At 58.7% G+C, this 19510-nt stretch overlaps 2 protein-coding genes across 2 annotated transcripts in view; one reads left to right on the forward strand and one right to left on the reverse strand.

Moving 5' to 3' along the window:
- BOP1 (BOP1 ribosomal biogenesis factor) overlaps positions 1-12373 on the reverse strand; it is a gene marked incomplete at both ends in the record, with an annotated part of 49130 nt that extends 36757 nt beyond the window's left edge. Inside the window, 3 exons of the mRNA XM_079533376.1 lie at positions 3467-3577; positions 11908-12148; positions 12312-12373. Of these exons, the coding sequence (XP_079389502.1) occupies positions 3467-3577; positions 11908-12148; positions 12312-12373 (414 nt within the window). The remainder of the gene's footprint in view (positions 1-3466; positions 3578-11907; positions 12149-12311) is intronic.
- A 555-nt stretch (positions 12374-12928) lies between these two features.
- Positions 12929-19510, forward strand: part of HSF1 (heat shock transcription factor 1) — a gene marked incomplete at both ends in the record, with an annotated part of 74543 nt that continues 67961 nt past the window's right edge. Inside the window, one exon of the mRNA XM_079533377.1 lies at positions 12929-13057. Within this exon, the coding sequence (XP_079389503.1) occupies positions 12929-13057 (129 nt within the window). The remainder of the gene's footprint in view (positions 13058-19510) is intronic.

A 19510-nucleotide genomic window follows, 5' to 3' on the forward strand; every position in this document is an offset into this window, starting at 1 on the left:
TGGCACCGCACAGCACTGCTTGCAAACTCCAGCACAGCACAGCACTGCCCACAGGGCCCCTCCTCGCCCATCTCCAGAGCTTTGGCACGGCACGGCGCACAAGCTCCGGTACAGCACTGCCCACGAGTTCTGGCACGGCACTGACTGTCCATGAGCTCCAGCATGGCACTGCCCACTCCTCCCTCACCGTTCCAGGGTCTGAGCACACGCTCGCTGGCCAGGCACGCTCGCGGGGGAGCACGGAGATCAGGCAGAGCCAGGCAGGTCAGGAAGCGCACGCAGGGCCGCGCACACACACACACACACACACAGAGTGATGAGTGAAGGAGCCGTCTGCCAGCAGCACATTCTGCAGCACTTTTCTCTCTTGGCTAATCAGCTACTGAAAGAAGAGCTCCCTGCGCCCGGCCAGCGCTCGCCCCCCGCCCGGCTCAGCTGCGCTGCGGAGGAGGGAAGTGGGCTTGGAACGGCCGCCGCGCTCCGAGGAGCACTCAGCGCTCCTTCATTCATTATCCACTGACATATGGAATAGTCATTGTGGGAGGAAACAGAACCAAACAAAAGCCCCAAACTGCTTCCTCCCAGCGAGGCCCTGACAGCCGCGGCAGCTCGCGGCCATTCATCTCCGTGCCGAGCGCCGGGGGGAGCGCCGGCACCGCGGGCACACGCACTGCTGTGCCACCGGGAGCCCCGCAGGCACCGCGGGCTGCGCACCCGGCCAGGAAACCGCCGGGGTTTTGTTGTGTCTCTGCTCGGAGCTCACGGCACAGCGGCCGGGCACGCAGCCAGGAGGAGCTGCCAAGCGAGCGGGAGCGCGGGGCAGCGCGGGGCCATTACTCTTTATTAAGGAGCTCGGAGCCCCCGCGCAGGCGCTGAGTGACAGCGGCATGGCTCCGGGCGCTCCGGGGGCACCGTGGGATGTTTTCCCACCCGTGCTGCTTGTGGGGTCGGCTGTGGGCACAGCGATGGGTCGGACGGCGGCAGCCCCACGGGGGGAGAGCGGTGCCGTAGCATCGCCTGGTGTCGGGCAGCCACCTGCAGGTGACAAGGTGCAGCAGGGCCACCTCTACCTCGACTTGGTGTGTGGTGTCCCTGGGCACCCGGTGCTGGGGGCGATGGATGGGGACACCGCTCCCGCAGCTCCGTGGGGGGCAAATGGGGAGGGATGGCCCGCTGTCCCAGTGCAGCTGCAGGGACGGATGGCGCCGTGCCCACATCAACACTCGTTGCCATGCTTTCCCGAGGGCTGCACAGGGGTGGGTGTGGGATGGGAGCCCCCCGGTGCATCCCGTTCATTCACTGTTTGCTCCCAGTGGCTGCGGGTGCGATGGGCTGAGCCCCATCCGCAGGGCCCTCGGGGCTGCGTGCAACCTCCAGTATCTCTGTTGAGAGCACCGCGGTCCTTTGAGGAGGATGAGGCCGCTCATTAATAAGGATGATCTCACACATTCATTAGAAGCGACGCTATGGAACAGAAGCTGGGGGTCTCAATGAAGAAAAGATAAGGAGAAACGGAAGATAACGGCCCCTGCTGCAGCACGGAGGGACGAAGCCGGGGCAGCGTGGGGCGATGAGCGCAAAGCGGCCACAGGAAGCAGCAGCAGCACCGGGGATCTTCTGGAGGAGAGATAAATACAATCGCAGAGGGCAGGGGGCTGGGAGCGGGGAGCAGGAACAAAGCCACTGGAAGCTGCTCTGATGTCAACAGGTTCTGAATCAGCGCTCCCCCCACGGGGGCCCTGCACCGGGACCGGCTGGGGAGGGGGGAGACCTCGGATTCCTGCATGAAAGGGTTTTTTTTCCTGGGTTATGCTGGAGACATTACACAAGTGTATGTTTTCTATAGTCATATATTTCCCCTCTCTCTAAATCTCTATTCCAGACCCGGGGGCTGCCGGCAGCTCCAGCGCCAACCCAGGTGGGCCTCCAGCGTCCAGCCCCGGGGCACGGTGTGCTCCAGGCCCCCCTCGTGTCTCCAGAGCCAGGGCTGAGGCCCTTCACTGGCTGCAGGGCCCAGGAGCCGCTGTGCTGGCGCTCAATGCCCCGCTGCACCACACCGTGCCTTCATACACCGCGCCACGCCACGATACAACGCACAGTTCTGCAATACGCCGTGCCACAGAATCACAGAACGTATCCCAGCTTGGAAGAGATCTGTAAGGATCATCAAGTCCACTCCTGGCAATTGGGCTAGGAATACTCGAAATGGGACTGTGCACTCTCAAAATAGGGCCATAAGACCTCAAAATAGGATTCTGAGCCCTCAAAATGCCCTGATGTACAACACCACAGCCCGACCTACCACGCCATTCTGCAATATACCTTACCATGCCCCGATATACTGTGCCACAGAATCAGGGAATGTATCCCGACTTGGAATGGACCCATAAGGATCATTGAGTTCAACTGCTGGCAATAGTGGTAGGACTTAAGATGGGGCCGTGATCCCCCCAAATTAGGGCCATAAGCCCTCAAAATGGGGTTATGAACCCTCAAAATGTCCCAAAACATTACGCCATGTTCCAACATACCAGACCATGCCCCAGTATACCACACCATGTCCCGATATACCATATCACAGAATATATCCCGACTTGCATGGGACCTGTAAGGATCATGAAGTTCATCTCCTGGCAATGGGGCCAGGAGTTCTCAAAGTAGGACTGTGATCCTTCAAAAAAGGGCCATAAGCCCTCAAAATGGGGTTCTGAGCCCTCAAAATGCCCCCATATACCACACTGCGCCCCGGTATACCGCACCACAGAATCAGGGAATGTGTCCCAACTTGGAAGGGACCCATTAGGATCATCAAGTCCAACACCTGCCAATGGGATATGAGTTCTTAAAATGGGCCCACGATCTCTCAAAATAGGTCATTAATCCTCAAAATGGGGTTTTGAAGCCTCCGAATGCCCCAGTGTAGCACGCTGCGCCCCAATATAGCACGCTGCGCCCCAATATAGCACACCGTGCCCTCAAAGCTCACCAACGGCCCTCAAGCTGCCCCCACAAACCTGTCCCAGCACCTTCCAGTGAACCCAGAGCCCGGCAATAGGGCCAGACCGAACGCCCCTGCGCGCTTGGCGCTCACCCCATCCCGACCCCAGGGCTCTGCAGGAGCAGCTGATTTGCGCCAACGGCGTTAATTGATTTAGCAGACGATTAAGAAAGGCAATGAAGTTGGTCTGGAACGAGCCAAGCCAAGGAGCATTCTGCGGCCCGGATCCTGCTGCCTCTTGCACAAGCAGTTTCCAACCTCCCGCGCCAGGCACCACGAGCGCTGCGCTCCACCATCAGCCCCCCCCCGGCCCCGCTGGGTGCCAGCAGCGAGCTGCAGGGTGGGCAGCCCCCGTCACACCCAGCGCTCTTTGACCCAACGTCCCTCCCTCTGGGTTTGCATGGAAGACGACGCAGCAAGAAATCCACCAGCCCTATGTTGTATCCACAAGTTGGCAGGCGGTCCTACCTCCTCATCCGAGCTGTCTTCCACGTACTCATCCGGAACACTCAGCCCCTCGCCATCCTTTGGAGGGGGATCAGCCCCCAGGGCTTTGCTCTTCCTGGGAGCCCCTTTGACCTGAAAGAGAAGAAAGCAGCTCAGCAAGGGCCCGCCACGTGAACCTTTGTGCTTTTGGGTTCGCGCCGCGCAGCGCTCACGGCTCCTCGGGGACGGCGCATTACAGGGAAGGAAGGAAGGAAAGAAAGGGCTCATTAAGCGCCGCGCACTTCTGCTCATCTGGGACCACGAAGACAGAAAGTCCATCAGCCCCCGTCTGAGGACGGGCTGCCGAGCCGCGCTCTGACAGCTGCTCAGCTCACAGCACCGCATTCCCACTCACTGTGCTCACAGCCTTTCCTGTCTCGGCTGCTTCCCCAGCCTGGCTATGCCCAGAGCAGATCTCAGAGCTCTGCACAGCCCCTCTCTGCTCACATGAGCTTGGTGCCACCCGATGAACCTGGGGGGAAACAGCCCTGAACTGTGGGAAGAGCGCGGACGCAACGCCCTGCAAGGTGTGCGGAGGGCCAAGGGTGAGGTGCTGCGAGGTGCTGTGAGGTACGAGTGCATGGAAGCTCTGCAAATGCAGACTGTGGAAAAACAGATGCTGGGAAGGGTTTCTGGAGGTCTCTGCTCCAGTAAAGCCAGCTTCCAGGCTCCATCAGGGCGCTGAGCACTGCGTTTGGTGATGCATTTCCCATTTCTCCGTGGATGGAGACCTCATCGCTGCCTGGGTGCCATCGCAGAAATCCACCAGGACAAGAGCTCCTTCCTCACCTCCATCCAGGGATTCCCCTTTTGCTCTGCCCCCTGTCCCTAGGCAGGACAACAGCCTGGCTGCTTTTTCCTGCCAGCTCAGCCCTTGTGCCCTCTGTCCCTGCACCAAACCGGGTCCTCAAATGGACCCAGAGCACGGATGGTGCACTGAGGTGCCACTCTCATCCCTGTTGGCAGGCAGGCTCTTGCTGTGCCCAACACGAGGTCGGTGTGGCTGTGGACACCTGCAGCCCCCCAGTCCACCTCTCCTGAGCTGCTCCCGTGAACTGAACCCCACTCAGGTCAGTTCTGAGCCCAGTGTGGGATGTGCTGCCCCTGAACTCCACCAGGCGCCCGCCAGCCCTACCCTGCACTGCTCCGACTGCTCCCCGTGGCTTAGGACAGATCTTCTTAGGAAGGAATTCTTTACTGTGAAGCCGGTGAGATACTGGAGCAGGTTGCCCAGAGAAGCTGTGGATCCCACCATGGAGGTATTGCAGGCTGGATGGGACTGTGAGCAACCTGGTCTGGTGGGCAGTGTCCCTGGCTACAGCAGGGGTGGGTGGAAATAGACGGTCTGAAAGATCCCTTCCAACCCAAACCATTCCACGATTCGATGACGAGTCTACGATCCCAGGTACACACAGAGCCAGCAGAACCTCTCCCCACCTGGCAGCACAAGTGCAGGGCTCACTGGATCAGCACAAGGGCCGCCTCGCCCTGCCCCACACACAGGTCCTTTCCTACAGATGGGCTCTGCCAAGGCTCTAGCTCACACAGAGCGCTGGAGATGGGTGCACAAATCACTGGGGCTCAGCGGAGCACACAGCGATCTCAGCTGCCAACCCAAAATCACAGAGGCCTCGATGGACTGAGGGCAGCAACGGGGCAGCACGAAACCAGCCTCACCCCGGGCACTGGGCACTGCGAGTGGCTGCTCTGCCCCGAGGCCACTCCACTTCTTTTCCATCCTGCTTTTTTCTTCATTTCTTTTCCCTTCTCCATTTCTTCTCCCCTCCAGCACCCGCACTGGGCAGAACACCTCCGGCAGCATGAAACCAACCTCACTCCAGGCACCACAAGCAGCTGCTCTGCCCCGAGCGCACTCCACTTCTTTTCCAACCTCCATTTTTTTCTCCATCTCTTTTCCCTTCTCCATGTCTTCTCCCCTCCAGCACCCGCACTGGGCAGAACACCTCTGGCAGCAGCACGGAGCTCAAGGCCACGGCACGGAGAACCTTTCCCTGCAGCGCTGGGACGGCCCCGAGCGCCGCGTGGGTGCGAGGAGCCGGCAGCTCCTTCCCTGGAAAAGAGATTCGCTCCCCCATCGATGGGGCGGGGGGTTGGGGGGGGGGACGGGGACCCTGGTGAGATCGGGTTTACGGGAGGATTCAGTGCAATAATCGCAAAAGCAGCCCCGGCAACGTCCCTCGTGGGAGCCGTAAAGTCCGCGCAGTGTGCGATCACCTTCTGCTGTGCGCGGGGAGAGGGGTGGGAGAGCGCCTGGAAAATCCCGGCCCGGCAAGAGGATGAGATTACTGCAAAAACAAAGGGCTTTATTAAAAAATTTAAAAAAAATAAAAATAAAAAAATAAAAAGGGAGATTGGAGATAAGTTTTTTTCCAGGCGTTTGGCGCTGCAGTGGCTTTGGCCGCTAGTTTCCATCTCTCCCTCTCTCCTTCCCCCTCTCTCCCTCACCGCAATGCGCCGCGGTTCCGTGGGGGCCCCCAGGCACAGAGCTGTGCCCAACAGCTCTGCCCCACTCTGCCATCAGGGTGGGCACAGAAAGACCCCCTGAGTACGGCACAAAGGCAGAAGCGGCCCGCAGCCCTGGAAGGAGCTCCGTTCCCAGCACTGTGCTACAGCTGATACCTGGGAAACGACAAAGCCTCACTATTTTGACCCCAAAAGTCCATCTGAAGCGGATGGAAGGGCTCGGGAGGAGCGCAGACACGCTCCATTTGCTCCAGGCACACCGCACTCCTCTCTGCTCCCCCCCGGTTTGCTTCCAGATCCCTGCAGCTGAGATCGTTCCACCAGAGGGCAGCAAGCAGGACGGACCCGCTGCCAAAGCCAACAAAATAAACCCCAAATGCTCCCCCAGCGCCACGGCACAGCCACGGCTCAGGGATGGGGCACAGAGCTGCATCCCATTGGGCTGGGATGCTGCCCAGGGACGTGGGGGTGTCACCATTCCCAGAGGTGTGACATTGGACACGGGCAGGGGGCAATATTGGTGCAGTTTGCCGGTGAGCCCCAAGCTGAGCGCTGCGGTTGATTCAATAGAAGGGAAGGATGGCATCCAGAGGGGACTGGCGAGGTGAGGAGGGGGCTCACAGGAACACAGCGAGGTTCAATAAGGCCAAATAGGCGGTGCTGGGTTCAAGGAAATGCCAGATTTGGGCACAGAGTGGGGCTGATGGAGAGCAGCCCTGAGGGAAGGACGTGAGGGTCCTGCGGAGGACAGCTGATGAGGCAGCAGCGTGTCTGTACAGCCCAGAGACCAACTGAATCACGGCCGACAAAGAGAAGAGCACGGGCAGAGAGCAGCACAACACAGGGGAATGGCTTCAACCCAACAGAGGGCAGGTTGGGGTCAGACGTGGGGAAATCCTTCACCCAGAGGCGGTGCAGCCCCAGCACTGCTGCCCGGAGCTGTGGGTGCCCCAACCCTGGAGGTGCCCCAGGCTGGGGGTGGGACCTGGGCAGCCTGAGCTGGGGGGCAGCCAGCCCACGGCAGGGCTGGGGGGTCCCTTCAAACCCAATCATTCTGTGGTTCTGTAGTCTTTAAGGACTCTTCCAGTCCAACGATTCCATGGCTCTGTGATTCTTAAGGACCCTTCCAACCCAACCTTTGACCTTTCTATGACCTTTCAAGACCCTGCCAACGCAGCCCATCCCATCCCATCCCATCCCATAGCTCTATGATCTTTAAGGACCCCTCCAACCCTACCCAACCCAACTCAACCCATGATTCTATCACTTTTAAGGACCCTTCCAACCCTACCCAACCCAACTCAACCCATGATTCTATCACCTTTAAGGACCCTTCCAACCCTACCCAACCCATGATTCTATCACCTTTAAGGACCCTTCCAACCCTACCCAACCCAACTCAACCCATGATTCTATCACCTTTAAGGACCCTTCCAACCCTACCCAACCCAACTTAACCCATGATTCTATCACTTTTAAGGACCCCTCCAATCCTACCCAACCCAACCCAACCATTCCATGGTCCTACGACCTTTCAAGACCCTTCTAACCCAAGCCAATCCATCCCATAGCTCTATGATCTTCAAGAACCATCCCAACCCTACCCAACCCAACTCAACCCATGATTCTATCACCTTTAAGGACCCTTCCAACCCTACCCAACCCACAGTTCTGTGATCCCTAAGGACTCTTCCAACCCAAGCATGCTATGCATCTACAGTAAGTGCATCATGTGCTGAGCTGCAGAGGCAAATGCACAGATGGGAGTCAGAACTGTGGTTTATACCTCAGCACCACCGGAAAAAGGAAACACCCTGAGGAACCACAGCCCTTCCACAATGCGAAACAGAACTGAGGAAGGCTCAGCTGTCCCAGATCTCTTCCAGTCTGCAGCCAGATAAATCGGTGCCACCAAAGCTGCCACCTCTCCCTGTACACTTCCACAAAGAGAAACCCTGCTCAGCGCTTCGCAGCTCCAGCACCGCCCCAAACGCTGCATTTCCTCTTCAGCAAAACACATTTTTGGCCCAGCCAGGGAGCCTCTGTTCTCCCCAAATCAAAGGTCACTGAGAGGCAGACCGATACACAACAGGACAAGGGGAATGGTTTTAAAGTGAGCCAAGGGAGGTTTGGGTTGGATATGAGGTAGAAGTTTTTCACGCACAGGGTGATGAGGCACTGGCACAGGTTGCCCAAGGAGGCTGTGGACGCCCCATCCCTGCAGGCATTGGAGGCCAGGCTGGATGTGGCTCTGGACAGCCTGGGCTGCTGGTTGGTGACCTGCACATAGCAGGGGGTTGGAACCAGATGAGCATTGTGCTCCTGTGCAACCCAGGTCATTCTAGGGTTCTGTGAGAGGCACAACCTGCCGCCTCCTTGCAGCTCTACAGAAGACATCGGAGCTCCTCGCCTGTGGTCTCCCAGTAGGAAGGGAAAGATCCCGCTGTCCCCAGCACTGTGGGGATGGGAATGTGCAGACCAGGGCTGCCACAGCAAGGATGGAGGTGAGAGGGATGGGGAGCAGAGTCCAGCATGGAACTGCCCCAAGCAAAAGGGTTTGTGAGCTGTAGGGAGGTGATAAATGCTCAGCTTGGCACAGTCAGATACAGAGACGTGGGGCTCACTGCAAAGGGATGCATTAAGGAAGGTGGGAAGCCAGAAATCCATGCCTAGATTTAAAGCAGAGAGGGTAACGAGGCCAGCATTGATCAGGAGAGCTGCGGAGCTGCCCCAGCTCCTGCAGGACCCCACAGGGACAGCCCAATATTGGTTTGCCACTACTGAGTGCCACTCAGCCCCACGTTCCCTGCCTCCCTCACTCTCAGGACTGTGTCGATATTGGGCTGATCCTGTGGGATTCCATTTCCTCCTGATGAGTCCCAGTGTTGTGACAATCAGTGCTTTCCTCTTCAGCAGCCCCGAGGCTGCCTGGCTCCAATCCCTGTGCCCTGGGGTGAACCCCGGCAGTTGAAAGCAGGCTGAAGAGTTCATTTGCTGAAGGATTCCTCCCTTTGCAGAGCTGCAGTTGGAGCAAGAAAACCTTAAAGCCAGAGCCCCATAGAGCATCAGCTCAGTGCCGACCCCATGACACTCCCCAGACCTCAGCTTCCACGCAGGGCACACAGCAGCTCAGCAGCTGCAATGCTGGAGCTGGAGCCCTCAGGCAGAGCGGTGCGGCAGCCACAGCCCCCAGAGTTCCACCAGGAACGCACCGCAGAGCTCTGGCAGCCCCATGGATCTGTCTGCTCTCATTTGCCTGCTTCCCTTCTCCCCAACGCAACTCCCTGACGCTCTCCAGGTTCCTCGGGCACAGCAGCAAAGCCTCCTGTCCTGTCCCAAGAGTTTGGCTCACACGTTCTGCTCTCCTGCACGTGGTCCAGTGCCTCCGGATGGAGCAGCCTGGGAATGCTCCCTGAGCTCCATGTCCAGCACCTTGCTGGACACACAGCCCACGATTATTGGGGTGTCGCTGCCTATTGCTAACCTCTAAAGGGGTTTCTAAGGTTTCTTTATCGTTATAGTCAGAAAGTATTCAGCATAGAGCTGAGACCCACTGCTCTTTGCTCCGGATTACATCTGTGTACAATCCCAACGCACACAGGGACGCAGCTGCCACACAAGGTTCATTAGCTCCAGTTCAACCCCACTGTTCATCAGCTCTGCTGCTGCCTGCAGCTCGGTGATGAGTTTGGGACCCAGGGGTCCCGGTGGGCACCAAATGGGACACGAGGCAGAGATGGGCCCTCGAGCAAATGGTGCCGATGATGGTCTTGGTTGCAACAGAGCATCACCAGCAGGAGAAGAGAGGGGATGCTGCCCCTCTGCACAGGACAGGAGGACAGCACAGGCTGGAGCTGGCACAGGGAGCAGGTAGGGGCTGGGGGCTGCTCTTGGGGGTCTCTGACCCCAGCTGGGAGCCGTGGGATGGACGGAGTGCGGCAGCCTCAGCCTCAACCCCTCTGCCGTCCCATGTCCCTCCTGCAGCACATCCAGACCCAGGCAGCAGCAACGGGAGGAGTGGCACAACCCTGATGTGCCACAGCCAGAGCCTGGCACTGAGCTCAGCACCAAAGGACCCACAGCCCTGTGGCACTGTGAAGTGACACCCTCAGTGTCCAGCCTATGCAGCACACACAGCCTCCTGAGCCACGGCACTGCAGCCAGAGAAACATCCAAGCTCTGAAGACATCCAGCCAAAGCAAATAAGCCGCTCTCCAACACCTGCAGGCACAGCGTTTTCCAGCCAGAAGCCAATTCTCCCTGCTCTCACCCTAAGGCACTCAACCTTTTCCAAACATGCCAGTGGAGCAGCAGAGAGCCGTGCTCTCCTGAAGCTCCCAAGCATTTCCAATGCAATGAAAAATTTGGATTTGGTCCCACAATCATCGAGTTGCTGTGAAAAACTGGACTGCAGAGGTGTCTAACGTGACAAGGCAGTGGTCCACAACCCGCTTACTTATGGAGCCATGCGAAGGCTTCAAAGGGAGGCAAAGCAGCTGCAGGGTGCAGCTCACTGCAGGGCCTGTCAGAGTGCAACAGGGAGCAGCGCCTGGGAGGACAGAGGTGCAGACAGAGGCTCTACCACTGAGCAGGACTGCAGAAGAAAGGACGTGAGCTGACCGAGCTTCTCTTAGATCTGCACTGGAAAGGGGACTCCTGAAAGCCACGTTTCTTTTTCCAATGCAGAAATGAGAGGCAGACGTAACCCTTTCCAAGACTGATGGGTTTGAGGCATTTCCTCCTGGGGGAAACCCTTCTGGATGCTGCACAGGAGGAAAGCCAGGTAAGGCACTGCTCCATCCCCAACCTCCCTGCTCTGAACCCACAAGAAAAAAAACCTCCAACACAGGGCTCTGTGCAGCAGGAGGGGCACACGCTGACATCAGCGTGCACAGAGCCACCAAACTGTAGGGACTGGAAGAGACCTCCAGAGCCCTGCCCCACGTCAACCCCCCCAGAAACATTTCCCTCCAGCAGTTGTACCAGAAAGGATCCAAACGTGTTCACATCTCTGTGGAGAAGACAACTCCCCCAGCACCCCGGGCTCTGTGCAGGGGCTCGGCCATCCTCACAGCACAGTTCTCCCTCACGTTCAGATCTGGGCTCCAGTCTGTGCCCAGCACTCCTTATCCGGTTGTTCAGCCCCCTCCTCCTACCCCCTCCCTCCAGATACCCATCAGCGCTGCTCTATGATCTTTAAGGACCCTTTTCCTATCCAACCCATACCATATTACAGCAACTCCCTTTTTTGTGTCAGCCTTACTGGAAGAACAGCAGAAACGGACCCAGAACCCTGAGGAACCCACTCCTAACTCCACCTGGAGAGGAACAAGGGTCTTTCCAAGGCACCAGCTGCCCTTCCCATCTCTGCACCAGACCCTGCGCCATCAGCTCCATGCAGGGACAACTCCTGTGGCAGCTGCCCCTTGGGAAGCACCGCTGCACTGCAAGGGGCAGAGAGGGGCTGGGGGCTGCTCCAGGAGATGGCCAGCTCCCCTGGTGTGGGGCTGGGGGCCCCGGGACCCAAACAGAGCAAGGCTGCAGACCAGGGAGAGAGCTGCGGGTTCAAAGGGCAGAGCTTCCAAAGGGGATCGCAGAACGGATGTGGTTGGAAGGGACCTTAAGGATCCCAAAGTCCCAGAACCACAGGGGATGGAAGGGACCTCTGGAGCTCCTCCAGCCCCACCCGGCCCCCTCCTCCCCCCAGATACCCATCAGCGCTGCTCACACCCCTCTCAGCCTTCTCTCCCCCAGCTGCACAGCCCCGGGGTCCTCAGCCCATCCCCACCAGGAGGGGCTCCAGGCCCCCCCATCCCCACACCCTCCGCTGGGCTCTCCCAGCACTTCCCAGTCTGCCCTGAACTGGGAGCCCAGCGCCGGGTGCAGCACTCCAGCAGTGGCCCCCACCCAGGTAGCTTCCCCCCACCCCCGCTCCTTACCTCGGGGGCTGCCCCGCTGCCAGGCTCCTCCCGCTCGTCTTCATCCTCCTCCTCCCCGGCGCTGCTGTTGGTGCTGTCGCTGCCAGAGTCCTCCAGCCCCGAGTAAACGCTCTCCTCGCTGTCTGTGAGATCGTCATCGCTCTCGAGCTCCAGGGGCTGCCCAAGGAGAGGCCGGGGGGTGTCAGTGTGGTACCGGGAGCCGGAACCGGACCCAAGACCCCAGGCCCAGACCTTGGAACCTCTGGCCCAGAATCCAGGCCCAAATCCAGAACCCGGGCTTAGACTCCCAGACCCAAAACCTGGGCCCCCAACACAGAGGTAGCACCAAAACGCGGAACCCCAGGTCCAGAACCAGGCCCGAGGCGCACAACCCGGGACCCCAAACCCAGGACCAGCGCCCGCACCCGGAACCAGGCCGAGAACCGGAACCAGGCCTAAGACCCGAGCCCACCACCCCCGTAACCATGGCAACCCGCCCCGACCTGCTCCATGGTCTCCACGGCCGCGTCCCGCGTGCGCCGCTGCCGCCGCCGTCCTCCGCGTGCGCGGGGTCAAAGGTTACGCCCCGCCCCCTGCCGGGTTCATTTCCGGATTTCCCTTTTCCTGTCGCAGCCAGGCACGCCGCGCATGCGCGTCAGGATCCTCCGGAGAGAAGGCGGGGGAGGCGCATGCGCACGGAAGCGTCACTCCGCGGGGAGGCGCATGCGCGCCGCGAGCTTCAGCGGGAGCTCCGCATGCGCCGCTTGGCGGAGCTCCCGCTGAAGCTCGCGACGCGCATGCTCGTAGGATCCCTAAAGCCCCCGTGCGTGAAATGCGCATGCACCCCGCGGAGAGGGCGGGGTTTGGGGCGGTGCCGCGCATGCGCAGCGCGTCTCGGCGCGGGGGGTTCGTCCCGGAGGCGGCCCAAGATGGCGGCGGCCATGCAGGGCCCCGGCGCCCGCCCCGCTCAGCGCTCCGCCCGGCCCCGCCGGCGCCGTTGAGCCTTCCGCCGTTCTCCTCCCTGTCCCGGAGCCCCGCGGCCATGGAAGGTCCCGGCGCGGCGGCAGCGGCGGGCGCGGGCCCGGGCGGCAGCAACGTATCGGCCTTCCTGACGAAGCTGTGGACGCTGGTGGAGGATCCCGAGACCGACCCGCTGATCTGCTGGAGCCCGGTGAGGAGGCGCGGCTCCGGTATCCGCTCTGTTATCCGCTCCGTTAAGCGGCCCCACAGCTCGTTCGTCAGCGGTCCGTGCCGTTCCCTCGGGGGCATAGCGGTGTGCCGGGGCCCGGGCCGGGCTGGGGTTGTGCTGGGCGGGATGAGCGCGTTGTCACAGAATCACAGAATGGTTGGGGTGGAAGGGAGCTCCGGGATCACGAATCCTTCTGTAGGGCCACAGAATGGCTGAGGTTGGGATCACAGGATGGTTGGGTAGGAAGGGAGCCCATAGGATGGCTGAAGTTGGAATCACAGAGTGGTTGGGTTGGAAGGGAGCCCAAGGATCACGAATCTCCAACTCCCACCACAGGAAGGGCCACCACCAGCCTCCTTGAAGCTTGGGTTCTGACCGGAGGGACTGAATGCACTGCAGAAATCCTTCTATAGGGTCACAGAATGGCTGAGGTTGGGATCACAGAATGGTTGGGTTAGAGAAGGGACCCCAAGGATTACAAACATCCAAACCCCACCATAGGCAGGGCCACCAACCTCCACATTTCACAGCAGCCCAGGCTGCCCAGGGCCCCATCCAACCTGGCCTTGGACACCTCCAGGGATGGACGGGGCATCCGCAGCCTCTGTTTTCTGTCTGATTGAGGCCTGCTGGGGGTTTGTCTGTAGGATCAGGGTGTCTGCTTTAACTGCACCACCATGGGCTGCGCTTTGTGGTGCTTCTGACTGCCGTGTTCTCCTGGGCTTAAAGGGAGCAGATTGCCCACGGCTTGGGCACCAACCAGAGGGACTGAATGCACTGTGGGAATCCTTCCGCAGGGTCACAGAATGGCCGAGGTTGGGATCACAGAATGGTTGGGTTGAATTCATGACCCCAAGGATCATGAAGCTTCACCCCCCCACTGCAGGCAGGGCCACCAACCTCCACATTTCACAGCAGCCCGGGTTGCCCAGGGCCCCATCCAGCCTGGCCTTGAACAAGGTTGGAAAACGCCCGCAAGATGTCCCCCCATCCCCACTGTGCCACATCTCACATTCCTTATTGCCTCCAGGGTGGTGATGCCCCCCTGCTCCCCCCTCCAAACCCACCTCCCTGGGTGGCACCCGGCTGCTCTTTCTGGGAGGAAAATTCTCCCTATGTCTGACCTGAACTTCTTGCTGGCACTCAGCCTGGCCGAGTTTTGACCAGAAATCGCGTGTTTGCAACCAAAATGCTTGAAGAGCAGAGAAGTGTTTTTGCTGGTGCGAGTTGAACACAGCTTCCCTATGGAGGTGTGGGTTGAGGTAGGAGCGAGGGGCTCCGTGGAGTGGGACTGCTGCCAAAATAAAAACACATTTCCCATTTGCTGAGAACGGTTTTATGAGCCCGGATCGTCGCTGCTCTCCGGCTCCTCTTTGCTTATCTGACTCTGTGTGGCAGTAATGAGATGGGAGCTGCTCCGTGTGTGCTCTGCTGATACCTCCTTCACTTTGCAAGTCATTGCTTGTGAGCTGATGCCCCATCCTGCTCCCACAGCACGTGGGGGTTGAGTGCTCGTGGCCTGGGTTTGTGTTCTCACATCCTGGGCTCGGTGCTGACGGATATCTGGAGGGTGGGGTTGTGAGGAGGGGGCTGGGCTCTGTTCCGTGCTGCCCCATTAACAGGACAAGGGGCACCAGGCACAAACCAGAGCCCAGGGAGTTTCCTTCTGAACAGGAGGATGGAAACGTTGTGCTGTGAGCGCGGCAGAGCCGCCCAGAGGGGTGGGAGAGTCTTCCCTGCGCAGATCCAAACCCACCCAGATACCTTCCTGTGCAGCTGCTACAGGGAATTGCTTTGGGGCTTGGACTGGAGGAGCTCCAGAGGTTCCTTCCAACCTGGGATTCTGGGATTTTTGCTTCGCCGAGGCACCCGTGAGGGGTTGCACAGCCCTCCCCATCCTTTCACCCTGCTGCAGATGGATCCACCCGGGGGGGTGGCACCCCTGTGAGCTGCGTGCAGCTGGGAGGGGGGCAGCGCCTGTATCCGGGTGGCTGCAGCACGTCAGCTGTGCAGGATGGAATCTGCGCTTCCCCTGTGCTGACTAAAGCAAAGGCATTGCCCTCGGCTACGTTTCTCCTCCTGAGATCACAGAACCACAGAACTGTTGGGGTTGGAAGGGACCTCTACAGGTCATTGAGTGCCACCCCTTGAGGCTCCCTGCAGCAGGCAGTGGAGATATTTCCCAGCATGTTGGAGGAAGGCAGAGGAGCTCCGACTCTCTCCCAGCCCACAGGCACAGTTTGCTGTCCCTCACTCCCAGCCCACAGGCACAGTTTGCTGTCCCTTTCTCCCATCCCACAGGCACAGTTTGCTGTCCCTCTCTCCCAGCCCACAGGCACAGTTTGCTCTCCCTCTCTCCCAGCCCACAGGCACAGTTTGCTGTCCCTCTGTGTTTTTGTGGTCGGGGCCATTCGCTGCCCATCCTTGGGTTATTGTGCTCAGGCCTGCTTGGTGCCTTTTCTTTGGGGTTCTTCCAATTCAGACCATTTGCTGCCCCCCTTTGGGGCCGTTTCAGCTGTGATGTGACCCCACACCCTAAGGGCAAGCAGCTGTTGCTGGCGGCTGAGGATAAGGAGGTGGGAAAGGGTGACTGTCCCAGTTCTGCTTCCTGCAGAGCAGCACAGGGTGAGCGCTCCTCAGGACTGCATCCCTGCCCCGTGCTGACTGCGCCGTTCCCCCGGCTTGTTGCCCAGATGACAAAGCACTGCTGCTTGGGGTGCTGTTTTTTGGGGATGGCTGCAGGCAGCAGCAGCTGAGTGGGAGCTCGGACGGTCGCAGCGTTGAGGTTGAGCTCAGAGCTCAGCTTTGCTCTGCAACAAGGAGCCAGAGAGATGAATGCTGACTTCTTTAAAACTTTGTACTGTTAGAACCAGGGAATGGCACTGGTTGGAAGGGACCCAAGGACCATTGAGCTCCGACCCCTTGCCACACACGGGGCCACCAACCTCTGGATCTGACACCAGCCCAGGCTGCCCAGGGCCCCATCCAAGCTGGCTTTGAACACCTCCATGGATGAGGCACCCACAGCCCCTCTGGGCGGCTGCTCCAGCACCTCCCCACTCTCTCTTTGAAGAACTTTCCCCTGATATCCAATCGAAACCTCCCCTCCTTAAGTTTAAGGTACTTGATACTCTTTGGTGGGTACGTGAACCTGCTGGGCCGTGGCAAGAGCTGTGGGAGCACAGCCCACATCTGCACCGTGCAACTTCTAAAAGCTGTTGTTAAAGCCTGAGACAATCCTGAAGCTCTTTGTTTCAGGAGCAGAGCTCAGCTGTCCTGGGTCGGCCGCGTCTGATCGCGTCCTTCCTTGCACTGCTGGCACCAGTGTCGCGTGAGCTGCTGATCTGCCTGGCAGCTGGGGAGCAGCAGAGCCTCCCCCCAGCAGTTCTCTCACCCTTTTCCTTCTTCACATCGGTTTGGGCCATGAAGCAGAAGCTGAGCCGTTGGTTTTCCTCAGGGTGAGGGATGCTGCAGGGCAGCGAGCACAGCGCTCTCCTGAGCCCCGTAGCGCCCGTGAAAATGAGTTCTGCCCTCTTGGGATGGAGCAGGAGCCGAATCCTCACCCTGTGTCTGCGTTTCTTGCTGTGCTGCTCGCACCTTTCTCATTTCCTACCTCCCTTTTTCCTGTATCTTTTTTGCTGGCCTGTGGTTAATTCCTCTCGTTGAGTTTCCTCCGGCAGGAGGTGGAAGGAGCGGGCTGTAGGAGCAGGAATACGAACCCGTAAGCGCCGTCAGGAAGGAGAGGTGCATCAGCAGAAAGCAGGAAAGTAAATGCGTGTGCATAGGCATAACCTAATTCAGTTTCCTCGGAGGCGAGGCCTTCACACTCCGTGATTCTTTGACACTCTTTTCGTAACTTGTGGGAACTCCTCTCACCTCTGCAGATCCCATTTCCCCCCGGCTGTGGGAGGCAAAGCGCTTCAGAGCCGTTTGTGGGCTCTCATCATCATGGGGCGCTTTGGGTGGCGACGGACCTTAAAGCCCGCCAGTTCCACAGGCAGGAACACCTCCCGTAGGCTTGGCTTAATTCGTCCTGCAGAGATGAGCTCTGGAGCTGCAGAGACGAGCTCTGGAGCTGCGTTTTGCACAGGGCTCATGGCTGTGGATGCGTTCTCCTTGTTCAGAGTCAGTTCTTCCTCAAGAAGAGAGAGATGGCACCCGGTGAAATTCAGGGGCAGCAATTGTGAGAGGGAGGCTGCCCCAAAGGCAGCATGCAGCCGGCTGATGTCGGCAGTCCCCACTGCCACCGAGCACAGCCAAAACCGTTGGACGGCTGAACAGGAGCTGAAGGAGGTTGGGATTCCTTTTGGATGAGCTCTGTGTGGAGCCGCTGCCCTCGGGAGCCCTGGTGCCGCTTCGCTGGGAGCTCTGGGGCCACTTAATAGCGGCGGGTTCCTGGGTTCTGAGCAACACTTTCGGGATACAAACAGCGTGGCTAATTGAGGGCTAATTGATGGGTGAGGTTTGCTGACTTCACCTCCCTCCCCGAGGCATGCGGAGGCCTCATGCGGCATCAGCAGCTGCTGGAGCACGGAGCCGTGCCTGGCGGGGACGGATCGTGGTGCTGAGCTGCTGCTTCCTTGTGTCTGACGTGGGCTGCGTGTCTCTCTGCGTGTTCTTCTGCTCATCTGAGCTGCAGTGACTCGACCTGCAGGGCTGGGAGGGCGGCTGGGGGCGGCAGTGCTGCTAAGGTGGAGGCAGTTGGGTGCTAGGACAAATTGCGGAGCTCAGGAGGTGCTGTGGGGAAGGAGCTGTGTGGGTGCTCTGCATTGATGCCTTCTGCTGGTGCTGTTGGTTGGTAAGGGTTGTGCTGGCCCAGCAGGCAGCTCTGGGGGGTCACAGTCTTTGTAGAGTCACAGAGTGGTTGGGTTGGAAGGGTCCTTGAAGATCACAGAGCCATGGAATGATTGGGTTAGAAGGGTCCCTGTAGATCGTAGAGAGGTGGGATGGTTGGGTTGGAAGGGTCCTTGAAGATCACAGAGCCATGGCATGATTGGGTTGGATTGGGTTAGAAGGGTCCCTGTAGATCATAGAGAGGTGGGATGGTTGGGTTGGAAGGGTCCTTGAAGATCACAGAGCCACGGAATGATTGGGTTGGATTGGGTTAGAAGGGTCCCTGTAGATCATAGAGAGGTGGGATGGTTGGGTTGGAAGGGTCCTTGAAGATCACAGAGCCATGGAATGATTGGGTTGGAAGGGTCCTTACAGATCATAGAGGGGTGGGATGGTTGGGTTGCAAGGGTCCTTAAAGATCATAGAGCAATGGAATGATTGAATTAGAAGGATCCTGGAAGGTCGTATAAGCTTAGAATGGATTGGTGTGTACTGGAACGTCATAGAGCCATGGAATGATAGAATGTATTGGGTTGAAATTATTCTTAAGCATCATAGAGCTGTGGAATGGTTGGGTTAGAAGGGTCCTTACAGAGCATAGAGCCATGGGATCATTGGCTTGGAAGAGACCTTATGGATCATAGAGCCATGGGATGGCTGGGTTTGGAGGGTCTTTATAGGTCATAGAGCCATGGAATGGCTGGGTTTGGAGGGTTCTTATAGGTCATAGAGCCGTGGAATGGCTGGGTTTGGAGGGTCCTTAAAGGTCATAGAGCCATGGGATGGCTGGGTTTGGAGGGTCCTTAAAGGTCATAGAACCGTGGAATGGCTGGGTTTGGAGGGTCCTTAAAGGTCATAGAGCCATGGGATGGCTGGGTTTGGAGGGTCCTTATAGGTCATAGAGCCATGGGATGGTTGGCTTGGAAGGGACCTCAGAGATCATAGAAGCACGGAATGATTTGAGTTGAAAGGTGCCTTTAGGATTACAGAATCATGGAATGGTTTGGGTTGGAAGGGACCTTTAAGATCAGCTACTTCCAGTCCCCTACAATAGGCAGGGACGTCTCCCACCAGACCAAGTTGCTCATGGCCCCATCCAGCCTGGCCTTGGATGCCTCCAGGGAGGGGACATCCACAGCCTCACTGGGCAGCCTGTTCCAGTGTCTCCCCACCCTCACGGTAAAGAATTTCTCCTTAAGGTCTAGTCTAAATCTCTTGCAGTTTAAAGCCGTTTGCTCTTGTTTCGTCACTATGTTGCCTTATAAAAAGTCCCTGCCCAGCTTTCCTGTAGGCGCCCTGCAGGTAACGTATGGAATCATAAAAACTTTGGGGAGAGCTGACCAAGGGGGAAGCAGCTGTTGCTCAGGGACTGCGTGTCAGTCGGTGAGCAGTGAGCGAATGGTCGTTTGGTAGATAGAGACCTCTGTTGTTAACACAGAATGGCCTGGGTTACAAAGGCCCCAATGCTCACCTGCTTCCAACCCCTGCTGTGTGCAGGTCGCCAACCAGCAGCCCAGGCTGCCCAGAGCCACATCCAGCCTGGCCTCCAATGCCTGCAGGGATGGGGCATCCACAGCCTCCTTGGGCAAGCTGAACCTCCTT

Source organism: Tetrao urogallus (assembly GCF_951394365.1).
Source record: "Tetrao urogallus genome assembly, chromosome: 3".
In the NCBI taxonomy this organism is placed as follows: domain Eukaryota; kingdom Metazoa; phylum Chordata; class Aves; order Galliformes; family Phasianidae; genus Tetrao; species Tetrao urogallus.